General features: G+C 60.1%; 1 protein-coding gene across 5 annotated transcripts in view; it reads left to right on the plus strand.

Annotated features, from left to right (window-relative positions):
* ADAMTS13 (ADAM metallopeptidase with thrombospondin type 1 motif 13) overlaps window positions 1-23,689 on the plus strand; it is a 32,537-nt gene that overhangs the window by 4,903 nt on the left and 3,945 nt on the right. For 4 of the 5 annotated variants that reach the window (XM_032633989.1, XM_032633988.1, XM_032633985.1 and 1 more), the window contains exons 4-26: window positions 766-941; window positions 3,090-3,173; window positions 3,446-3,570; window positions 3,692-3,838; window positions 5,209-5,349; window positions 5,934-6,096; window positions 6,908-7,012; window positions 7,966-8,117; window positions 8,230-8,293; window positions 10,741-10,867; window positions 11,369-11,517; window positions 11,869-11,989; window positions 12,486-12,566; window positions 13,542-13,723; window positions 15,847-15,982; window positions 16,064-16,193; window positions 16,573-16,755; window positions 17,633-17,813; window positions 18,416-18,536; window positions 19,441-19,570; window positions 19,686-19,865; window positions 20,706-20,888; window positions 22,899-23,103. In XM_032633989.1, the coding sequence (XP_032489880.1) occupies window positions 766-941; window positions 3,090-3,173; window positions 3,446-3,570; window positions 3,692-3,838; window positions 5,209-5,349; window positions 5,934-6,096; window positions 6,908-7,012; window positions 7,966-8,117; window positions 8,230-8,293; window positions 10,741-10,867; window positions 11,369-11,517; window positions 11,869-11,989; window positions 12,486-12,566; window positions 13,542-13,723; window positions 15,847-15,982; window positions 16,064-16,193; window positions 16,573-16,755; window positions 17,633-17,813; window positions 18,416-18,536; window positions 19,441-19,570; window positions 19,686-19,865; window positions 20,706-20,888; window positions 22,899-23,103 (3,266 nt within the window). The remainder of the gene's footprint in view (window positions 1-765; window positions 942-3,089; window positions 3,174-3,445; window positions 3,571-3,691; window positions 3,839-5,208; window positions 5,350-5,933; window positions 6,097-6,907; window positions 7,013-7,965; window positions 8,118-8,229; window positions 8,294-10,740; window positions 10,868-11,368; window positions 11,518-11,868; window positions 11,990-12,485; window positions 12,567-13,541; window positions 13,724-15,846; window positions 15,983-16,063; window positions 16,194-16,572; window positions 16,756-17,632; window positions 17,814-18,415; window positions 18,537-19,440; window positions 19,571-19,685; window positions 19,866-20,705; window positions 20,889-22,898; window positions 23,104-23,689) is intronic. The other variant, XM_032633987.1, reaches the window with a different exon arrangement.

Here is a 23,689-nt window from a genome sequence, read left to right on the forward strand (position 1 = left end):
GCTACCCCAGATGAGTTGGTGGGTGTCCAAGGGCGTGAAACCGGGGTGCTGAGAGGCTGGCTCCAGGAGGGCCAGGGCAGAACTGTTCAGTCAACATAGAAAACTAGCTATGGTTACCAAAGGGGGAGGGGGGAAGGATAAATTAGGAGTTTTATATACAGATACACCCTACTGTATATAAAATAGATAACCAACAAGGTCCTACTCTATAGCACGGGGAACTCTACTCAAGATTTTGTAATAACCTTGGACTTCCCTGGCAGTGCAGTGGTTCAGACTGTGCGTTCCCAACGCACGCAGTGCGGGGTCGATCCCTGGGCGGGGAACTAGAATCCCGCAAGCTGTGCAGCATGGAGGGGAAAAAAAAAAAAAACATTTTGTAATAACCTGTAAGGGAAAAGAATCTGAAAAAGAATAGACGTATACGTATATGTATAACTGAATCACTTTGCTGTACACCTGGAACTAACACAACACTGTAAGTCAACTCTGCCTCAATAAATATATAAACAAATAAATGAACCAAATGCTTAGCCAATTAGTGATTAAAAAACAAAAAAGAGGAACCGCTCCCTCAGTCTCCCTGTGCCGGGAGACGGGCCCTCTCTGGCTCCCCACATGCCCTGTGAGAAAGCGAGGGTCGGGCCCGTCCACGCCCTAATCCCCACAGTGAGTGGCGCATCCCCAAGCCCAGGAGTGTGGGGTGATGGAGGGGCCTGGCCATGGAGGCCACGAGGTCAAAGCCACATCTCACCTGCTCTCTAGGACCCTGGCTCTCGGCCCTGCCCCCCGCCCCGCCAGGCCGTCCTCCCGCCCCTCGCCTGCGGAGACAGGCTGCCAGGAGCCTCCTGCACCTGGAGCTGCTGGTGGCCGTGGGCCCCGACGTGCACCGGGCTCACCGGGAGGACACGGAGCGCTACGTGCTCACCAACCTCAACATGGTGAGTGCTCGCGTGGGCGGCGGGCTCTGTGGGCGGCGCTGACCCGGCGAGGCTCAGGGTTCCGGGGTGGCGGTGGCTGTCCTCAGAGACCACAACCAGCCCGTCCTCGGGAGCCTCTGGACACAGCGCCCTGCGCCCGGGGCTTGTGCAGAGCGTCAGTGATCTGTCTCGTCTTGGGGGGGCTGAGCTCAGTATGAACCTGAGGCTGGGGTCACACTTGGGGCTCGGGGCCCTGGGGTGGGGAGAGGCGTGATCTTTCTCCCTTACCCCACTGGGGAGTACAACCCCCAGCCTCTTGCTACTTGGGTCCCTTCGCCCGGGGACCCTCAAGCCTGGCCTCTCCCCCGACGTCCCTTTGACCCGTGGGCATGTCGGCCAGCACTGCCCCGGCAGCCAGCCTGGCTGCCCCACACCAGGCTCTCCCAGCGCCCTTCTTGTGGGTACCCCCATGTCCGCAGGCCTCCCCTTCACTTGGCTTCTAGGGGTAATGGTGGGGCAGGAAGCACAGGTCCCACTAACCATTACCTCAGAGAAAAAGAGGCGGCACAGAAACAGGTGACTGCAGCACCTGATGACACGTTCAGTCTGACGGGCCGTGCCTGACCACGACCGCATTCACATGTGAAACACACACAAACGTGTTCTAAGGCGGCCAGGTAAGTTTCCATAACGTCAGGAGATGAGTATCACCGCCGGCAGCGGCAGGGCCGGCATTGCCCCCCCTGGTAAGTTGGCCCTGGAGGGCAAGCAGCCATCCTAGAACGTGGGGTCCTTAGTACCATCTTGTCCCCGGCCTCAGGTATGCCCAGCTATTCCGGACAGAAGGAAAAGGTCCCCCAATCTCAGAGCCCCAGGCCCTCCGACACCTCTCCTTTCCCATGTGTTCTCTGGGCCCCGCTCCCCGGAGGGAGTCTGGGTCCCAGAGGCCACACCCATGCAGCCTGACCCCTGGAAAAGCTGGCTCAAGTCCAGGACAAGCCTGCTTGGGTTTCCACCTGCCGACTCCAGAGGTGGAAAATATTCCCTCTAGGTCACTTGAAGGCTACTGTTTTCAAGTTTTGGGGGTCCCCCCACCTCGAATATGCTGAAATTTGGTACTCGAACCACACTCCCTGTGGTCATTCAACATGTTTTATGAGGGCCAGGGATGGTCAGGTGGCTCCTGCCCAGATGGTGCCAGTCGTGGTAATGGCCAGTGGCATGACTGGGCACCCACTTCATGCCAGCCGCACTGTTCCTAAGTCTGCCAACAACCATGGAAGGCTTTCTCTCCATTTTACAGGTGAGGAAACCGGGGTCCTGAGGTTAGTAAATGGGATCCTGAGCGTACAGGTAGGAAGGGGCAGAGCCTGGGTTCAGACTCAGGTCAGCTGAGGCCGGTGGCGCCATGTCCTCTCTCCTGGGTGCCACGTCTCATTTAGAGGACAAGCTGGTGCGAGCAGCCGCAGTGCAAGTCGACCACAATCAGCTCTCGGCAGATGTACCGGGAGAGATGGGAGCCTGGTGGGGGGAGCCTTCTCATCCGGGTGCCCAGGAAAGTGCTCACGGTGGGGGAGGAGGCCCTCGGGCTGCCCCGTGGAAATGAGCAGTTGAAGCGAGCAGAGGTGAGAGAGGTGTTTCAGGCAGGTGGACAGATGAGAAAGGACAAGGAAAATCCAGTCCAAGAGAAGCAGTGTTTGAAAGGAACGTTCTAGACTAATGGCAGCTACTCGCATCCCGTTGTTTCGGGGTCTCTGTGTCGGCTAACCTTCCTTCTGACTGTCTCTACGGCCGGCTCCCAGGCCCAAGGACCCGTTGTTTCGGGGTCTCTGTGTGGGCTAACCTTCCTTCTGACTGTCTCTACGGCCGGCTCCCAGGCCCAAGGACCCGTTGTTTCGGGGTCTCTGTGTCGGCTAACCTTCCTTCTGAATGTCTCTACGGCCGGCTCCCAGGCCCAAGGACCCGTTGTTTCGGGGTCTCTGTGTCGGCTAACCTTCCTTCTGACTGTCTCTATGGCCGGCTCCCAGGCCCAAGGACTAGCATTTCGGGTGCCCCCCCTGCTCATGAAGCATCCTCTCCAGGCAACCCCACCCCCACCCCCGCCCCGGGCCCCTGGAAGTCAGCAGCGCCCACGCACACGTATCACCTCTCCTGCCTGCCCTTCCACAGGGGTCAGAGCTGCTTAGGGACCCATCCCTGGGAGCTCAGTTCCGAGTGCACCTGGTGAAGACGGTCATCCTGACGCAGCCTGAGGTAGGCGCTGAGCTGGACGCCCAGTCACTGGGAAACCGGTTTCTGCCTGCAGATGTGCACAGAGCCGTGGGGGTGGTGGCAGGGCTTCCAGCCAGCCGGGCCTGGACCTGAATTCCGGCTCTGCCCTGGCACGCGGCACCGCTGACCGCCAGTCTCATCATCTGTAACATGGGACAGTAATAGGGTTGTTATGAGGACTGAGGCGGCAGCAGTGGCCCGCGCCCTGCTTGGGGTGGACGCCCTGAATGTGGGCTCTGTTCCCGGTCCCTCAGGATGCTCCGAATATCACAGCCAACATCACCGCATCACTGCTGAGCGTCTGTGAGTGGAGCAGGACGGTCAACCCTGAGGATGACACGGATCCCGGCCATGCTGACCTGGTCCTCTACATCACCAGGTAGCCGAGCTCCCCACTGGCGTTCCAGCCTGCCGGGGAGCTGCTCCCACTCTCTGCAAAGGTAGCCCGGCGGTGGGCAGGCACCTCAGCACTGCCCAGCTAGCTGTTCTGTCCTCCTGAGGTTTGACCTGGAATTGCCTGATGGGAACCGGCAGGTTCGGGGGGTCACCCAGCTGGGTGGCGTCTGCTCCCCCTCCTGGAGCTGCCTTATCATTGAGGATACTGGCTTCGATCTGGGGGTCACCATCGCCCATGAGATTGGGCACAGGTAAGAGGCCCCAACCCCTGTCCCCAAGCTCCGGACAAGGACGTGACCTGGGCCCCCAGGAGGGGAGGTCATGGCTGGCAGTGGTCCCTAGAAGAGCCAGCTGGAGAAGCCTGTACTCTTGACCCCAACGGACTAGGGAGGGTGGGCGGGGGCAAGGGCTGGGAAATCTGATATTTCTTCATTACCGAAGGATTAAAAGAAAAAAAATTTTTTTTTTCAAAATACAAGGAAAACAAACTTAGGAGCTAAAAAGTAATTTTTGTAGGAAATTCAGGTAAAGAAAAAGCCGGCTGCAAAAATTATCCCAAATCCCACCACTTAGAGAAAACGTCCATCTTTTCTTCACACACACACACACACACACACACACACACACACACTATTTTATTTGTAAACTTGGGATTATGCTGTATATTGGTTAACTGCTTTTTTATGTAACAACGTATCCCAAACATTTCTCCCAAACATTCTCTTACAACATATATTGGTTTTTTCGTACGCACCATAATTTACTTAATTCATCCCCTCTTGTTAGATATTTAGGTTGTTTCCAGACTCTTCCTGATACGACTGCTATACATTCTGCGGGCAAATCTGTGTTCCTATTATTCACCCGGAGTGGAGGGTTTCTTTCCTTTTTGATTTTTAGCCTTTTAATTATGAAAGTATATACCTGCTTGCTGTAAAAATTCAGAGTACAGAGACTCCTGAAGTGAAAAGTGGGTGTCTAACTTCCTTGCCCACCAGCCCCGCTCCCACCCGCAGGCCTCTCGCCCCCCCCCACCCCGAGAGTGCTGAGGGGTTCCCACACCCACCTCCACGGGCAAGGCTGGGGCTCCTATCCCCACAGCAGCCCACGGCTGCGCACCTTCGCTCTCAGCTCTGCACCTCCGTCTGACCTCTCACCCATCTGGCCCACCACCCATCACAATTCCTCCATCTATCTTGTTTGGAGGAAAAAAAGGAATTGAAAACCATTGCCTTCCACTGGGAGCAGAAACTTTGGCCAGAGGTCCGACCTTTTCACTTCACCAGTACACATTCAGTCGGTGCTTTTTACACACCGAGCCACCCCCAGGTCAAGAAAGCTGTCAGCAGCAGGGCCCCAAAGGCCCTCGAGCCGTGGCCTCCCACGCTCAGAACACCGTGGATGAGTCTGGCCTGCACATTTTTCAAGCCTTTTGATACGTATTAGCCAAAAGAGGCGGGGGCCACCGGGCCGGCCCAGCGCTCCCTCGGGCGGGAAACTGAGGCTGGGCGCCTGCGCGACGCGGCCTACCGCCGGGTTAGCTGGTGGCAGGGCCGGGGCGACCCCTGCGGGGGTGGGGGGACCCTGGCCACCGCCGGCCTCAGCGCCGCCGTCTCCGCAGCTTCGGCCTGGAGCACGACGGCGCGCCGGGCAGCGGCTGCGGGCCCAGCGGACACGTGATGGCTTCCGACGGCGCCGCGCCCGCCCGCGGAGGCCCGGCGTGGTCCCCCTGCAGCCGCCGGCAGCTGCTGAGCCTGCTCAGGTAGCTGCACCCCCCGGCACCGCCCCTCCCCGAGCGCCCCTCCTTCCCGTGCCCGAACCCACCCCTCCATCTGCCCTCAACCCTGTGCCCACTTCCGTGGCGTCCCCGCGCCCACCTCTCCACGGGCTCCCAGCACGTCTCAGGAGGCACTCCTACATCCCGCCTCTGCCCACCCCTCCCGCCCTCACCTCCTCCCGGCGTCCACCCCTCCATCTCTGCCCCCGCCCCGCCCCCGCCAGCCCATCCCTCGGGCCACGCCCATCCCGCCCGCGCGCCACCTCCCTCCTTTCCATCGCCTCCCGCCCCTGTGGCCACCGCTGGTTCACCCCTGTCCACTTCCATCCCTTCCCAGACCCACTTCTCCAACCTCCCCCGCCCCCTGCATCTGCCCCTCCATCCCCTCCCCTCCCCTAGGCTCGAGCCTTGTCCTAGCCCAGGGTCAGCTCTTGGTGGGGCACACGGGGTGAGAACGCCCATCCTCGCCCACCCGAACCCGCCGCTTTAAACGCCCCCGCTTCCCGCGCCTACTCCATCCCGCGCCCACCTGCTGTCCGCCCCTGGCCTGAGCCGCGGCCTTGTCGCAGCGCAGGACGGGCGCGCTGCGTGTGGGACCCGCCGGGGCCGCAGTCCCAGCCCGTGGGGCGCCATCCCGAGGCGCACCCCGGCCTGTACTATGGCGCCGACGAGCAGTGCCGCGTCGCCTTCGGCCCGACGGCGGTCGCCTGCACCTTCCGCAGGGAGCACCTAGTGAGTCCAGCAGTGGGTGATGCGCACCGCCCCCCCCCCCCGCCCCTCCGCATCTGGGCCTCCCTCTGCCCGCTCCTGACCCCTGCACGCTGTGAGACCCCACTGGCCCAGACTGTCAGGTGCTGCTCGAAATCCTCAATTTTTGAACAAGGGTGCCCACATTTTCCTCTTGACGAGGCCCCACAAATTAGGTAGAGCTGGTCCTGATAGGGCCCCCGAGCCTGTGGACCTTGATCCTACCTAGGCAGTTACCGAGGGCTTCCCACCCAATGGGAGCTGGAGGGCTTCCCACCCAATGGGAGCTGGAGGGCTTCCCAGAGGAAGTGACCTCGAGCTGAACCCTGCAGCCGGGGTGGGAGCTGGCAGTGGGAGGGGAGCTGAAGGGGGGCAGGCACCCCAAAGGCAGACCCCCTTCTCAGGACCGCACAGGACTTGCAGGCACTTTCGCCTTGGTGAGCCCCTTCCCCCTCGTAAAACATTAGGGATTATGTCTTAGTGTTTTCATGAAATATAGAATTTTATGTGTGTTGTTGAAAGTACAGTGTTAATGTTATCTATTAGCATATTCTTTCTGATCTAAAAGATCATCTTTTTCCTTCTGGTTTTAAAAGAGATGAAAGCATTTTTGTGGGCCCTGGGCACTGTCCCTGTTCCTGGTGGAGGAGTCCTCCGCGGCTGTCCTCTCCACCCACCACTGCCCGGGGAGCTGGCTGTGTCACCGTGTGCTGTGGTCTGGGAGGGGCAGTGATGGCTGGACACTGACCCCCAGGCCCTGGTGGCCCCTCAGCTGGCCATCTGTCTCCCCTCTTAGGACATGTGCCAGGCTCTCTCCTGCCACACAGACCCCCTGGACCAAAGCAGCTGTAGCCGCCTCCTTATTCCTGTCCTGGATGGGACAGAGTGTGGCGTGGGGAAGGTCAGAGAGGGGACTGAAGGAGCATGTGAGCGTGTGTGTGTGTGTGTGTGCGTGTGTGCGCGCGTGTGTGCACACACGCTCACACACGCTCACGCAGACCTGCGGCTGCAGCCCTCACCCTGGCGTGGGAGACAGGAGGGCCTCAGTAAGCAGGGGCGTAGGGCCCTGGAGACAGGAGGACCTCAGTAAGCAGGGGCGTAGGGCCCTGGGGCTGTTCTGGGTCCCGGTCAGGACAGGTGGGCAGCAGGGTGCCCGCGTGCACGCAGTGCTCGCCTTGCCCTCTGCAGGCGGTTCATAACAGCTAACGGCGAAGGCTTGCGCCTGACTCTGCCAGGGCGGGCGGGGCATCTGGCCTGCCCCGTCAACCTCCTCGCTGTTCCAGAGAAAGCGGGCGCTTGAGGGACGGCCACCCCGGGCCCAGTGTGGCGGCCTGGAGACAGGGACTGGGTTGTCGCCCGCCACCCAGAGTAGGCAAAGTTTTCCCGTGACTGCGTGACCACCACCCCCCACCCCCTGCCGGCCTGCAGCGGCCACCTGACGTCCTGCTCCCGGCCCAGTGCCCCTGCCCTCCTCTCTGCCTTGCATGGCCAGCCCTTCCTCCAGTCCCTGTCCTGTGGGAGGGGCTCTGCCCTCTTCCATTTAGCACTGGCTCCAAAGCCGGATGGGGGTCCAGTGCCTGTGTGTGCGTGTGTTTGTGGGGGGTGTACCTGTAGGTGTGGGATGCCCTGGGTGTGGGGTCCTGTGGGTATGGGATGCCCTGGGTGTGGGCACCTGTGGGTGTGGGATGCCCTGGGTGTGGGGTCCTGTGGGTGTGGGATGCCCTGGGTGTGGGGTCCTGTGGGTGTGGGATGCCCTGGGTGTGGGCACCTGTGGGTGTGGGATGCCCTGGGTATGGGCACCTGTGGGTGTGGGATGCTCTGGGTGTAGAACATGGTTCCGTCCTTCTCTTGCAGTGGTGCTCCAAGGGGCACTGCCGCTCCCTGGCGGAGCTGGCCCCCGTGGGGGCGGTGCACGGGCACTGGTCTAGCTGGGGTCTGGCCAGTCCTTGCTCCCGCTCCTGCGGAGGAGGTGTGGTCACCAGGAGACGGCAGTGCAACAACCCCAGGTGCCTCATGGAGGGCTCTGTTCTGTGGGTCAGGGAGGTCGCTGCTCCGCATTCCCTGGTGGGGGGCTGGGGGTCACCTCTCCTCTCACCCATGTCTCGTGGGCATTTTCAGACCTGCCTTTGGGGGGCATGCGTGCGTAGGTGCTGACCTCCAGGCCAAGATGTGCAACAGCCAGGTAGGCCTGCTTCCTGGGCAGGGTGAGGGGGTGCCGTTGGCAGCACTGGGTCCGGAGGAGCCCAAGGGCCAGGGCGGCTGTCATCTGTGGTTCACATAGGGCGTTTTGAGAGTGAAGGTGGTGCTATCAATACCTGCCCTGGGACCACTGTGCATTCACCGGGAGGGTCCTACCACTGAAAGCAGCCGCCCTGAAGAGTCCCCCTTCCTCCCTGGATGGCACTGCCCTGCAGGGCTGCCCGTTTCTGCGCTGAGAACAACCCCTCTCCCCGGCAGCCAGGTCCACTACCGCGAGAGCATGGGCGATTCTTTGAGTTATAAGTTCAGGTGAATTTCACCTAGCATAGAATCAACCATCTGAAGTTGTGTAGTTCAGTAGCACGTAGTACATTCACAGTATCATGCAACCACCACCTCCATCTAGTTCCAAACCATTTCCATCGCCCCAGAGTAAAGCCCCACGCCCATAAAGCAGCCACTCCCATGCCGCCTCTCCCAGCCCCCGCCAACCAGCAGTCTACTTTCTACCTCTGTGGATTTACCTACGCTGGACATTTCATATAAGTGGAATCATACAATATGTGACTTTTTGCATCTGATTTCTCTCACTCACTGTGTTGTTTTCGAGGTTCAGCCATGTACCATGTATCAGAGCTTCACTCCTTTTTGTTTTTTTACGGTTTATTCTTATTTATTTATTTTTTATATATTTATTTATTTTATTTATTTATTTTTGGCTGCATTGGGTCTTTGTTGCTGTGTGCGGGCTTTCTCTAGTTGCGGCGAGCGGGGGCTACTCTTCGCTGCGGTGCGTGGGCTTCTCATTGCGGTGGCTTCTCTCGTTGCAGAGCACGGGCTCTAGGCACGCGGGCTTCAGTAGTTGTGGCTCGCAGGCTCAGTAGTTGTGGCTTGTGGGCTCTAGAGCACAGACTTAGTACTCGTGGCGCATGGGCTTAGCTGCTCCACGGCATGTGGGATCTTCCCGGACCAGGGCTCGAACCCGTGTCCCCTGCATTGGTAGGTGGACTCTCAACCACTGTGCCACCAGGGAAGTCCCTATTCTTTTCTTCTTATATTTTCTTACTTTTTGTTGGGCTATGGTTGCTTTACGATGTTGTGTCAGTTTCTGCCATACGACACAGTGAATCAACTATACGTATACATATATCCCCTCCCTCTAGGACCTCCCTCCCATCCAGAACTTCACTCCTTTTTATGGCTGAATAGTATTCCACTGGATGGATGGACCACATTTTGCTCATCTGTTCATCCATTGTCCATTTGTCCGTACATTGGGGCTGTTTCCGCCTTGGTTGTTGGGAATAGTGCCGTTAATGAATATGTGCGTACGTGGACTTTTTTTTTTTTTTTTTTTTTGCGGTACGCGGGCCTCTCACTGCTGTGGCCTCTCCCGTTGTGGAGCACAGGCTCCGGATGCGCAGGCTCAGCGGCCATGGCTCACGGGCACAGCCGCTCCACGGCACGTGGGATCCTCCCGGACCGGGGCATGAACCTGTGTTCCCTGCATCGGCAGGCGGACTCAACCACTGTGCCCCCAGGGAAGCCCCGTGGATTTTTTGAGTGCCAGCTTTTCACTCTTTTGGGTGTACACCTCACTCTTTTGAGGTGTACAATCTGGAATTGCCAGATCCCACGGGGATTCTACGTTTAAGTCCTTGCAGAACCTCTGAGCCATTCCCCACAGCAGCTGAACCATTTGGCCTCCCCATCAGCAAAGTGCGAGGGGTCCAATTTCTCCACACCCTCTCCAGCACTTACCTGTGTTTCCCACACGGCCATCAGAGTGGGTGTGAAGGCGTGGAGTGATTCCTCTGGCCTTGACTCAAGATCTGCACGTGTTGAGACCCTCCCTCCCTCCCCCCCGCCCCCGCCTTCTCCAGGCAGACTCCGAGGCCTCCCCAGACCAGGAGAAAGGAGTCCTTGTCTAGTGGTGGGGGAGGGCCAGGCCTGCAAGAAGGGCAGCCGTGGCCCCTGCACCTGCTCGGCAGGGCCACTCGGATTCTTTTCCTCTGACTCCAGTGCAAAAAAGGCCAGGACGCCTGCCCGCGGAAGTTCTTGTGCGGAAGCCCTTTGCCCTTGACTCTTGTGACTTTTCCAATTACCTGCCTCTGCAGGTGTAGACATAGCGAATACACATACTCAGCCCCGTTTTCTGAAGTTGGGGCCTCCCCCCCGCAGTGCTGTTTGCCGGCTTTCCTCTGCGTTGCTGGGTGGTAGGCCCCCATCAGCGGAGGAAGGCTCGACATCCCCACTTTACAGAGCAGGGAACTGAGGTGCAGCCAGGAGCTGGGCTCCAACCCACATCTTGGCCCTCGCACTGCCGGGGGCCTTGCTGTCTCCCGGGGCGAGGGTTCCCTGCCTGAGCCCCCTGCCCCGGGCCCCCTGCCCCGGCCCCTCCCGTTCCCGTCCTCTGCCTCCTTCCACCAGGCCTGCGAGAAGACCCAGCTGGAGTTCATGTCGGAGCAGTGCGCGCAGACCAACGGGGAGCCCCTGCACCTCTCCCCGGGCAGCACCTCCTTCTACCGCTGGGGCACGGCCGAGCAGTACAGTCGAGGTGGGTCCCGGGGGGTGCCGGGACGAGCCAGGCCTGAGACCCCGGGGCAGGGAGAGTCGTTGGGGGAGACCCACCATCACTCTGATGCTGTTGAGAGCGGGCTTCGGCCCTGCATCAGACATATCACGCATCCCACCCTGGCTAGCAGGTCAGGCCACGACTTCTCATCTCTGAGTCTCGGTTTCCCCATCTGCAAAATGGAGATAAGAGGCGTAGCTTGCTGCCAGGATTGCTGGCAGGAGTCAGTGCGATGACACAGGGGAAGCACCGAGCGTGCTCCCTGGCTTGTAATTCAATAACATGTATTACATCGCCATGTGATTACTGCCTCAGGAGGCAGGACAGGTGGGAAATAGAAACCTTGCCCCAGATGCAAAGAGTGAAGCGGGATGGCGCTTGGGGGTCGGTGAGGGCCCACTTGGATCGTGTTTCACAGGGTCACTGCCCTCCCTGCTCCCTGCCACCCTCCCATCCGGGTTTCTTGTCCTTCTGCTTTCCCAGGGGACGCTCTGTGTAGATATCTGTGCCGGGCCATTGGCGAGAGCTTCATTGTGAGGCGTGGGGACAGTTTCCTGGATGGGACACGGTGTGTGCCAAGCAGCCCTCAGGAGGATGGGACCCTGAGCCTGTGCGTGTCGGGCAGCTGCAAGGTAGGTGTGCTCGGGCAGTGGAGGTGCCCTTCCATCCACTGTGGCCCCGAGGCCTCTCCCATCAGGAACCAAGATGCTAAGGGGTCTTCGAGGGGTCAGGTCTGGGGGGTGCTGCCCCCGTGAAGCTGCAGTAGAGTCTGCACTGGGTGATGCTGGGATACAGGGCCGAGCTTGGGGTCAAGAGCCTTGCTGTGACCTTGGACAAGTCATTTCAGCTTGCCTCCTGCACAGATGTCAGAAGCTGCAGAAATGCCCCATTTGGTTGTGTGAACCTCAGAGCTGTGGGTGTCAGTGGGCCAGCACCGTCCCATGACGTCACCCGGGTCTCACCTGCTACTCTCCTTTGCTCAGACGTTTGGCTGTGACGGCAGGATGGGCTCTGGGCAGGTGCGAGATGTGTGCCAGGTGTGTGGCGGGGACAACAGCACGTGCCGTCCTCAGAACGGCTCTTTCACGGCCGGAAGAGCCAGAGGTAGGGGCCTCCCTGGGGGTGAAGGGCCGGTTTCCCGCCAGCCTCCAAGAAACCCCACAGCCCAGAGCCTGGGTGCCGGCTGCCTAGGTGGCGGGGCCCGCACTCTGGCTCCGCCCTGGGCCCTCTTAGCGGCCTCAGCCTCCGCGTTCCTCTCTGCCAGCCTCCCCGTGAGGCTCAGATTTTGGTGATGAGGCCACTGCTGGGGTTGTGGCACATCAGTAACGGTTGCTCAGTGCACCTGTGCTGCAGAAAAAATACAGACGTTGGGAAATCCGTGGTGGGCTGTCCTCTCCTCTCCTGCTCAAGGACTCTTAGCAGGAGGGACCTTATGCTTGGAAAATCCTTGACTTTGATCCATTTATAGAACAGGTCAGGTCTTTTGCAAAGTCAGTTGAGGAGTTGAGTCCCACCTCCCTCTGGCGCTGAAACCTGCTCCCTTTGACTGTGACCTAAGTGACCTGAGAACACCCCTCACCCCCGCCCTGCTTCCTCCTAGAGTATGTCACATTCCTGACCGTTACCCCCAACCTGACCAGCATATACATCATCAACCACAGGCCTCTCTTCACGCACCTGGGTGAGTTGGCCAGAGGACGCCCACAGGAGTTAACCAGACCGTGAAGGTCGAGGGCACAGCCCCAAGGTGCCCTCACTTCTGATGCCACCTGCAAGTTTGGGTGCTCCCCAAGCTGCCGTCCGTTGGATGATTCACTGGGAGGACTCCCAGAACTCTGAGAGCTGTTACGCTCACCGTTACGGCTTATTACAGGGGAAGGATACAAAATAAATCCAGCCAAAGGAAGAGATGCCTAGGGCAGCGTCAGGGAGGGCTCCGTGTCCAGCTCGAAAGTGACCACACACACGGTGTACTGCCTACTCTGGGAGCTCTCCTGAGCTCAGGGTCCAGGTGCTATGGGGCTTCATTATGTAGACACGATTGGGGGATGGATTGATCGCCCCCTGGACGATCTCAGTCTTCAGGTTGGCTGAGGCTTGGTGACTCAAGGCCACCACCCTAAGTCACGTGTTTGGTCTTTCTGGTGTGGCCAGCTCCTACCCTAAACAAAGACGCTCCAGATCAGGTCAGATGCAGGGCGCAGGTCAGACCTGTCTCTGGGCAAGGCCGACCTCTTTACTTAACGCCGCTGTGGGTCTTTATTTCCAGGGGGCGCCCTGGCCTGACCTTTGAATCTGGGGTGGTGTGCTCGCCCTGGGGTCCTTGAGCCCCCGTAGAGTGGGGTGTGAGTGCACCTGGTGAGGGAGCAGGTCCACGGCGCTCACCAGGTTCCAGGAAGAGGCACAGAGTTGCCGCCTGGGGAGCCTCCCGCAGTCAGACACCCTGTTCAGAGCGTGGGATACCAGGAGGACCTGCTCCCCGGGAAGGCTGGGGATCCTGGGGTGGGAGTGGCAGGTGCGGCTGTGGAAGTCACGCCCCGTTGGCCCAGTTGTCACCTTTCCTTAAACAGGACCTGTCTGTGAGGGGGGCAGTGCCACGTCCCACGGTGGGGGAGGGGTGGGGTCTCTGTGGTGCTGACGGCCCCTCCCCCAACAGCAGTGAGGATCCGTGGGCGCTACGTCGTGGCCGGAAATGCAAGCATCTCTCCCAGCACCACCTACCCCTCCCTCCTGGAGGACAGCCACATCCAGTACAAAGTGACCCTGACTGAGGACCGGCTGCCCCGCCTGGAGGAGATCCGCATCCAGGGCCCCACCCAGGACGACATGGAGATCCAGGTGACCGGGGGCCTCCCCCTGGCGTCCGCTGGTCCGTCAGCTCAGACGCACACCTCTTCATTCTCTTGGCGGCCGCTGGGGGGCCTGGGGTCCCCGTGCTCAGAGCCCACGGGAGTTCTGGGGTGCTGAGAGTGGGTCAGAGGGAGAGCCCTGTGCAGGGGTCGGGGGCTTCCCGGGACAGGGGCTGTGCTGCCGAGGTCTGAGATGAGCTGACGCTGCAGGCCGAGCAGGGAGGCGAGCAGTGCATGCCCAGGAGGGGTGCTTAGGAGGGAGGGAGGAAGGGGACCCTCCAGGCGAGGAGGCTGGAGGGCTAGGCAGACCTGGAGGGGCCTTGCTGGCCATGTGAGGAGTTCAGGCTTCCTCCTGGGGGCCTGGGGAGCTGCTGGGGGTCTGTGTAGGGCGGAGTTGGGGTCGGGCTACGTCCGACCCGGACGAAGGAGGGTGGGGGGCACGAGACCGTGGGGGAGGCTGGTTGGGCCAGTGCCCAGATTAGAGACCCACCGGTGGGGGCATCTAATGCAAGAGGAGCAGAGGCAGCCCGAGAGCTGGAAGCAAGGTGACCCAGGGGTCAAGAGCACAGGCTAGGGACTCAGCCCAGAGTTCAAATCCTGGCTCTGCAGAAACTTGGACAAAAGACTTAATTTTCTGAGCCTCGGTTTCCCTGTCTGCAAAATGAGACTAAGCCGACCTACGTGACGTGAAGATGCGTTTGTTTTTTCTTCAAAACGACGCACAGCAAGCACTTGGCAGACTGTCTGGTGCCCCACATGTGCACACGGAAGGTGGCCAGAAGTTCCGGGACAAAGGGGCGGGCACTGTCGGGGCCAGAACTGGAGCCTGAATATCCCCCTCCCACACTTCGCTCTCCTCTGGCGGGGATGCTGGGTTCCCCAGATTTTCATCTGCAGAGTGGGGGCCAGATGGCAGTCCCACCTCCTGGGGTCATGGGCGGGCAGCGTGGGCGGCAGGCCCTGGCCCAGGGGCAGCTCTGGGTGGATGGTGGTTCTTGCTGTTTCTTTGGGAGCCCCGGCTGTGCTTGCACGCTGTAACCTCGTCTGCAAGTGGCGCCACATGTGCTTTTCTGAGGAAGGTGCTGGAGGGTGGACGGGAAGTAGTGGACGTTGAAATAGCCCTTGACGGCCTTTGTGGGGGAGTCCAAGTCTCGATGGCCCCTCACTTTGGTCTAGCAGCCCCACCCTCTGCTCCCACGGCTGGGGAGGCAGCAGGGGCTCCCCCAGAAGTCCAGGCCAGGCCAGAGCGAGCCCCACCAGTGAACAGTTAACCACTTCCCCGCCTCCCCACGTGGCCCAGTTCACCCACCTCCCCGCCCCTGGGAACGTTGTTCCAAGGGCTGGGTGTCAAGCAGCTCTGTGGTCATCCTTTGCGGTGAGGATAAAAAATACAGATTCCGGGGCCCCTCTCAGAGACACTCAACCAGGACCTGCTGGGGGGTGTGTGTGTGCCAAGAACCCGCATTTTAGCAGAGGACTGTGACGGGTGGCCAGATGAGGTGTTGTGGGAGTAGATGCTGGAAGCTTGGGGGCGTCCTCCTGGCCTCTGCCCACCAGACTGGCCCCTCACAGGACCCAGTGACCCTCGTGAAGTACGGACAGACCCAGGCTCCCTGCTGGACACTCTTCCTTAACTCTGTGTCCTCAGGCTCGAGCCCAAGCCGCCAGACAGCTACAGGGCCCCTGATCCAGCCCCTTCCTGCCCACCTCTGGGTCTCATCTCCTGCTGCAGAAGCCCGAGCTGTGCTGGTCTCACCCCAGGCCGGGGCTGGGCTCCCCTCTGCTGGAACACCCCTTCACCCGCCTCCACGCCTCCCCCCAGGCGCCCACCCTGGTCAACCTCGGCGCCTTCTTCTTGCTCCCATAATCCCCTGTGCGAACCTCTATCCCCACACCTACCACCAGCCCACCCTCCCCCACCCCACTGTGAGCCTGGGGCAGCGTCCTGGTCACCGGGCCGTCCTCGAAGCGTGGCGTGGGGTCAGTGTCGGTGACGGCTTGCCGAGGGAAAGAGTATAGGGATGGAGGAAGGCTTCCCGGAGGAGGTGGCCGTGACAGTGGCCCTCAGACAGCCCACTGGACAGGCCCCGGCTCTCCGTGTGTCTCCTGCAGGTTTACAGGCGCTACGGTGAGGAGTACGGCAGCCTCGCCCGCCCAGACATCACCTTCACCTACTTCCAGCCCAAGCGTCGGCTGGCCTGGGCGTGGGCTCCCGTGCGGGGGGCCTGCTCGGTGAGCTGTGGGGCAGGTGAGGCCCGGGGCAGGGCTCGCCTGAAAGCCTGGTTTGCTCCCCGCACGGAGGTGGTCTAGCCCCCCTCTCTCCCCGCAGGGCTGCGCTGGGTGACCCACAGCTGTCGGGACCAGGCAGCGAACGAGTGGGTGGAGGCTGCCTGGTGCGCAGGGAGCCGGCAGCCGGCGGCATGGTCCGAGTCGTGTGCCTCCATACCCTGTCCCCCGTAGTGAGTGTGCCTGGGGCTCAGGCGCTCACTGCTCCAGGGGGGTGACCGCCCCGCCTGGGAGGCTCAGGGAGGGGCCCACCCCCTGGCAGGAGCACAAGGCTAGGGATAGAGCCGTCCCTGTTGGGGGCAGGGCTGGGGCAGCCGCCCACAGGCACTTTTAGACAGTGGTCCCCAGGCTCAGGTGCAGCTTGGGGACACCTGGAGAGGTGGAGGGCTGGGCTGCCTGTACCTGCGCGGTGTCCAGGTACCTGAAGGGACAGTGGGCCCAGGACAGGCCCGGGAAGTGACTCGCCTAGACAGACCTGCCAGCCTCCCACCCCCGCCGCTGAGCCAGCCTGGAGACCCGGCCAGGGGCCCGATGCTCTGTTCCTCTCCTCAGCTGGGCGGCCGGAGACTTCGGCCCATGCAGTGCCTCCTGCGGAGGGGGCCTGCAGGAGCGGGTGGTGCGCTGCGTGGAGGCCCAGGGAGGCCTCCTGAGGACGGTGCCCCACTTCTGGTGCAGAGCGCTGGCTCAGCAGCCAGCGGCCGTGGAGACCTGCAATCCCCAGCCCTGCCCCCGGAGGTGAGCACGGATCCAGGCAGGTCCAGGCAGAGTCTCCCTGGCAGGGCTTATCCCTGAGCTGAGCCCTGCCCCTTCTGAGTGTCCCCTTTTCCTGAGACCTCTGGCCAGGCCCCACCACCCTGGGTGAGTGCCGACCTTGGAATCACCTCCTATCCCGGAGGCCCTGGACTGGCCATTTCCGCCTCTGAACTTCCAAGTCTCTGCTTGTGGAGGGCTGCGAGGATCAAGCAGAACCACGGATGTAAAGCAATAAATGTCACTTTGTCACTGCTATTGTCATTTCCACAGTGTCCCAGCTGATAGAGGCTTATCATTCTGATTTGCCGCTAACTGCCTGGGTGGCCCGGGCAAGTCCCCTCCCTCTCTGGGCCCCAGTTTTGTCCAGTGAGAAGGAGGTGGCCTAGGTCACTGGTGGTCCACGTGTGGCTCTGGGCGTCTTCCCCCACACGCCCCGCATCCGTGGCAGACGTAGCAGTCACCACTCTTTCCTCCTGGGGGCCAATCGGCCTCAGAATCCTTCTCAACACAGCACTCCAAGCAGCCGGCACCTCTCAGGGCTGCCACGGGAGATGCATTTGCTGTCCCTGAACTGGTGATCGACTGCATCTGGCACCTGTTTCCCAGCACCTGCTAGGTTGTCTGGTTGGAGGCCCACCTTTGCCTCTGGAAGGCGGGAGGGTCAGGGCCGGTGTCATTGCACCCTGGGTGCCGAGTGGAGGGCCAGCAGCCGTTCATCCAGGCTTCAGGGAAAGGCCCCTGGCTTCTGCCTTTCGGCGGGGATCCCCCTTTGGGCTCTTGGATATGGGGGAGCAGGTTCACTGCCTCTCTGCCCCAGGAGCAGAGGCAGGGCCTAATGGCTGTCTTGTGCCGTCCTCAGGGAGATGCCGGATGCGTGCTCGTCGGCCTGTGGAACAGATCCGGCCGTGCAGAACACAACGTGTGTGCAGGGGGCAGATGGCATGGGGGCGCCAGCAACTGCTGGGCCCTGCTCCGCAGACGAGAAGCTGCCTGCCCTCGAGCCCTGTATCGAGGTGGCATGTCCTCCGGGCTGGGGCCATGTGAGTATCCTGGACACTGGAGAATGGAGAGCACTGGTTACCACTGGCCTCCTGCCAGTGCTAGAAGACTGCCCTGTGTAGGGCTGCTGTCCTTGGGAGGCCCTGGGCAGAGGACAACCCTAGAGACAGATCTCAGAGCTGCTGGGCAGCCCCCTTCCCGCTGGCAACGCAGGCCCTGATGGAACGCTGTCAGTTGTCTGCTGCGCAGAAAGACGCTGCCACGCTCCTGCCTGCGTCCACGGGCTCAGGCTGGGTGATGTTACTTTCGGACAAGGGTGCCGGCCAATCCTATCCCCGTGCCCCGCCCCCGGCTGGTGGGGACTGCAGGGCCAAGCGTGCCTGCCCCAGCATGGTCGTGCCCCACAGTGACTACTGATGCTGACGCAGAGGCCAAGGTGGGGCGTGTGGTGAGGGCATCCCCTGGAGGCCAGGAAGCAGGCTTCCCGGGAAAGGAGCAGCGGGGAGGGGAGGCCTTTGGGGTGCTGGTAACCACTTCTGTTCTCTCCTGAAGAGACTGGGGTAGGTGGGAGTGGAGGGCCAGGTGCCCAGAGGTGTGGAGATGGGAAGCCCAGACCCACCAGCCTGCTGCTTGCCCTCTGCAGTCAGATGCCCAGTCTCCAGGGGAGAAGGCTGCATCCCCGGCGGGCAGTGCCAGGCCAGAGGCTTATGCCACACACGTGTGGACTCCCTTGGCGGGGCCGTGCTCCGTCTCCTGTGGTCAAGGTGAGGACCCCAATGCCCCGAGGGTCAGCTAATTCTAAAAAAAGCATTTGAGGTGGCTTACAAAAAATCCAGCTACACAAGAACATGACATTATAAGCAAGGAGATTGGGGCCAAGTACGGACAGCCACGCGAATGTGCTCACTGACTGGCTGGAAGGTAGGAAATGATGATAAAACCTGACCATATTGGCACCCAAGAGCATATTCTTAAGGTCTGAGATGGGCCCCAAACTTAGCTCTGAGCTTCCTGGAGGCCAACCCAGAGAAACAAAATTAATTTTAAGATACACAGCGTTTTAAACTAAAACCTTGGGAACTCCCTGGCGGTCCAGGGGTTAGGACTCAGCGCTTTCACTGCCATGGCCCGGATTCAATCCCTGGTCAGGGAACTAAAATCCCACAAGCTGTGCGGCATAAGTAAATAAGTAAATAAATAAATAAGCAAACTAAACCCCTAATCACTTGCTCAGGTAAACTCCAGCATGTTTAGAATTGAGGCCAGAGATTTCTTTTGAGGATACTTTTGCAGAGAGATGCAAGGACACGGTCCTAATAACATCTTGGTGATAAACACAGTAAGAGATTTTCATATAGCAACTGTTATAATGCCCCTCAAGTTATAAGAGCAGTTACCACTTTTGAGCACCTACTATGCACCAGGCACTGTATAGCTTCCCTTGAAAAATCTTTATAAATAGTCCTCCGAGTCAGGCACCATTAGGTGAAAAACCTGAGGCTCAGAGAGGTTAAGTCACTTGTCCAAGGTCACACAGCTGCTAAGTGGCAGAGCCGAGACTCAGATCCACGTGGGCCTCGTCTGCTAGAGCTCTTCAGAGAGTGGGGCACCCATGGTCCTTGCTGAGCCCCCCTCTTGGGGCGCGGGGTCCCTCCTTCCTCCCAGCAGGCCTGATGGAGCTGCGTTTCATGTGCATGGACTCTGCCCTCAGGACACCCGTCCGGGAAGAGCTGTGTGACCTGGCAGGCAAGCCTGGGAGCCGGCAGGAGGTCTGCCAGGCTGCCCCGTGCCCGGCTTGGTGAGTCCGGGGGAGGGAGACGATGCGGAGGGGCAGCAGTGTGGGTCCCCCAGGGAGGAAGGAGTCTTACCCTGGCTGTGGCTTCCTACGGAGCACTGGCCTTTCCTTCCTACAGGTGGGAGACCCGAGCCTTGGCACCGTGCCCCGTGACCTGTGGCGGGGGGCAGGTGCCACTGGCTGTTCGCTGTGTGAGGATGGACCAAGGCCGCGTTGTCTCCCTGCCTCATTCCAAGTGCTGGCCGATGCCTCGGCCCAGGCCCCTCGAGGACTGCAGCCTGGAGCCCTGCCCTGCCAGGTGAGCCCCTTCCCAAGGAGACAGGTGGTCCTAGGCGGGCATTCTTGGAGGTGGCATCATCACCTCCCGTTAAGCTCGTGACCCTTGCTGTCCTCACCTGCAGGAGTGGATTGTATTGGTGCCCGGAAGACTGTGGGGCTTTTAAAGTGTGTGACGTGCATCGCACAGGGTCTGGGACGCTGAGGGCACATGTGGTTGATGGGTCATTTTTTCATCGCTCGCTCTTTACTGAGCACCTACTAAGTATGTCCAAGTACTGTTCTGGCACGAGGGGACACAGCAGTGAACAAGACAGACAGGCATCCCTGCCCTCCTGGAGTAGACGCTGGGGGCAAGGGAGAGACAGATGATAAATAAGATTGATGGGGGAGACGTACAGTTCATGCTGGATGGTGCTGGTGCGACGTGGCAAACGGTGGGAAGGAAGGTTGGGAGTGCCGGCAGGGGCGGGGTCCAGGTGACGGTGGGGCTAGGACTCCCACTGGAGACAGACATCTCGGCAGGGCCCCTTGGGTACCCTGCCCCTCCCCGCACTGCTTTTTGGACACGGCCACCCTCAGCTTCCCCTTCTTTTTTTTAAAAAATAAAATTATTTATTTCTTTATTTTTGGCTGCGCTGGGTCTTCGTGGCTGCGTGCGGGCTTTCTCCAGCTGCGACCTCAGCTTCCCCTTCTGTCAAATGGGGTCTTCTGAATATTCTCCGTCCACTGCGCTCAGCCTCTCAGTGGAGATGTCAAAGTGACCCCCAGAGAGAGAACCTTTCCAGGCCCTTTCCAGTCTGGGGAAGTGAGGGGAAGCCCCCCACTTCTCAGGGTCCCCCCTGACTCCGGTTTGCCCCAGGTGGCGGTACCAGCTGGCGGCCTGCAGCGTGACCTGTGGGGGAGGAGTTGCGCAGAGGATCCTGTACTGCGCCCGGGCCCACGGGGAGGACAAGGCCGAGGAGATCCTGCCGGACACCCAGTGCCAGGGGCTGCCTCGCCCAGAGCAGCAGGAGGCCTGCAGCCCGGAGCCCTGCCCGCCCAGGTCAGCAGCCCCAGGGTGTGCAGTAGGCAGCCTGAACTCCTGGCCTGTGCCGACGCCAGGCCAGGCCCGTGGGGGTTAAAGGGCAGCTCGGTGGCGCAGGAAACAGGACCACCAGGCAGGCTGCGCTCGGTGTCAGAGGAGACACTCTAGCAAACTCAGGCAGTGCTGTCGGTTCTAATGGGGGTGACGGGGTGGGGAGGGCAGGGGCGCTTCCCAGTGGAAGAGGCAGCATCTGAGTAGAGCCTGAGGGTGGTCCGGCTGGGGCACAGCACCGCCAAAGCTGCGGGGACAGACAACTCACACCAGTGGGGTCCGGGGACAGGCTGGAGCCCGAGAGGGAAGGGCAAATATTCACCTGCCTTGTTCACAGTTCTCCCGTGGTTTCTTCTTTGTAATTTTGCATTTTAAATAATACCGTGCTCTTCTGTATCATACAGAAACATCCAGAAAAGAATGTAACAGTCACCCCTGTCCCACCACCAGATTTAAAGATGCTAGCATATCTCCATGTTTCCTTCTTATGTCTCCTTGGTTTTAAAGAAATACACCACTACAGATAAGACTTTATTTACCTTAAAACCTTTAACTCATCTGTCTGTGATTTACCTGGGGTCAGTCACAAAGTCGGGGAGCAAACTCTGTTTTTCCAGATCACTGACTAGTAACAGCATTTGCTGGATCCCCCCAGGTGCCCCCTTTATCACATCTTAAATTCTCGTGGGGGTTGGATCTGTGTCGAGGCTCCTACCAGGCTCTGTTGTTTTATTTCCCCCACCTACTCCCACCCCCAAGTCAAACTGTTTTCATCGCTGTAGCTTTGTGATCCATTTACCATCCATACCCGTGTCGCTTGATTTCCCTGCCTATGCTTAAATGTGCACCCCGTTTATTTTCCCACGTCATAGTTGAAATGGTCTGGGATTTTTTTTTAATGGGAATTTCACATGCACAGGAGCTCTGGTTACCCCTGGAATGTCACTGTGGCCACCCTGGCCTCCTTGATGTTCTGGAACATTCCAGGCAGTGCTTCTGATTCAGGGCATTTGCACCTCCTTTCCCACTGCCTGAATGTGTCTGCTCTGGATATCCCTTCCCAGGCTCTGCTCAGAGAGAGCAGAGGCGGGGAGTCCTTCCTGTGACTTGGTTTCCTTGGGGTTTTTTTTTGGCTGCGCCCCACGGCATGTGAGATCTCAGTTCCCCAACCAGGGCTCGAACCCATATCCCCTGTATTGGAAGTGTGCGGTCTTAACCACTGGACCGCCAGGGAAGTCCCCCCTGTGACATTCTAATTGTCACAACTGGGGGTGGGGAGCGCTGCCACTGGCATCTAGTGGGTGGAGGCCAGGGGTACTGCTAAACGTCCTACACTGTGCAGCTGGCCCCCACGAGAAAGACCCATACATGGGCCCCAGATGTCACGAGGCAGAGAACCGTATATGCTCCACGGTGGGCCGGGGGGGGGGACCGACTTGGTCTGGTTCACGGCCATATCCCGGAGTCTAGAAGAGCGCCAGGCCCACAGAGGCGCGTTTTTGAGAGGGGGCATCACGGGCCGGGAGGGCAGCATAGCACGGGGACTCTAGGGCTCCAGTCTCCAGTGCGGCCTGCCTGCCTTCTGTCCCGGCTCTGAAAACTGTCGGTCATTATCGTTTGTTGAAACATGATAAGTTAACATGGGCAGGACTGACTGATGTGGAGATCTGTTCTCCTTCATCCTGGGCCACCGCTCCCCCGTCCCTGCTACTCGGACTAGCAAGCAGCTGGGTGTCCACGGGTGTCCTGTGATAAAGGGGAAGAAAGGGGGCACCTTGTTAAGGGAAAAGAGCTCTCTTTCCCGCAGAGCCTTTCCCTTGCCACTCAGCCCTGTGACTAGCCAGGAGGGGTGCAGGGGCTGTACTGCTGGATCCCAGTGGCCTTGGAACCTGTCCTGGCTGGCCATCCATGGAGCCCACCGGGGCAGTGCCACCTTCAGGGAGCCTAGCCTCTCTCTGGGGTCTTCTCTTCCTGCAGGTGGAAGGTCATGTCCCTTGGCCCATGTTCAGCCAGCTGTGGTCTCGGCACTGCCATGCGCTCGGTGGCCTGTGTGCAGCTGGACCAAGGCCAGGACACAGAGGTGGACGGGGCGGCCTGTGTAGGTCTGGTGCGGCCGCAGGCCAGCATCCCCTGCATCATCGCCGACTGCACCTACCGGTGGCACGTCAGCGCCTGGATGCAGGTAAGTGCTGCAGCTGGGGCTGGCGAGTGCACGGGCCGAGGGTCCTCACGCATGGGGACCTTTGGGGCTTTGATTCATTGTGACCCCCTGAAAGCAGGGGGAGAGCTGGGTCTCTCGGGGAGAGGGCAGCCGGGGCACCTAGAGGTGGAAGACATAGCAAGGCCTAGAGACGTGGGGGACAGGTAAGCCTTAAGAGGCCCTGAGGTCCGGAGACTCCAGAAGATGAAGGGCTGATAACTCCCCACAGATGAGCAAATGCCACCCCGTGCCCAGCACCTCGCAAGGCGCTGGAGAGACAAAGGCAGACAGGGCCAGGTCCCCCGCAGAGGGGCTCGCTCAAGGTGCGGAGGGAGAAGAGGCAAAGCAGACGGCCACCGCTGCCTGAGTCAGGAGGACCCTGGGCATCTGGGTCGGGGGAGTTGATCCCTTGGACGGGGCAGTGCGGGGTGGGAGGGGAGGGTGGACACCAGGCTGTGAAGAGTGATGGAGGGTGGAAGGACGAAGCCGCACTGCCTGCTCCCCGCTCCAGGGGCTGCAGGGCAGAGAGACCTCGAGGGCGACGGGGAGAGACCTGGGCTTGAACCCC

The sequence above is a fragment of the Phocoena sinus genome, chromosome 6 (assembly GCF_008692025.1).
Source record: "Phocoena sinus isolate mPhoSin1 chromosome 6, mPhoSin1.pri, whole genome shotgun sequence".
NCBI classification, from domain to species: Eukaryota; Metazoa; Chordata; class Mammalia; order Artiodactyla; family Phocoenidae; genus Phocoena; species Phocoena sinus.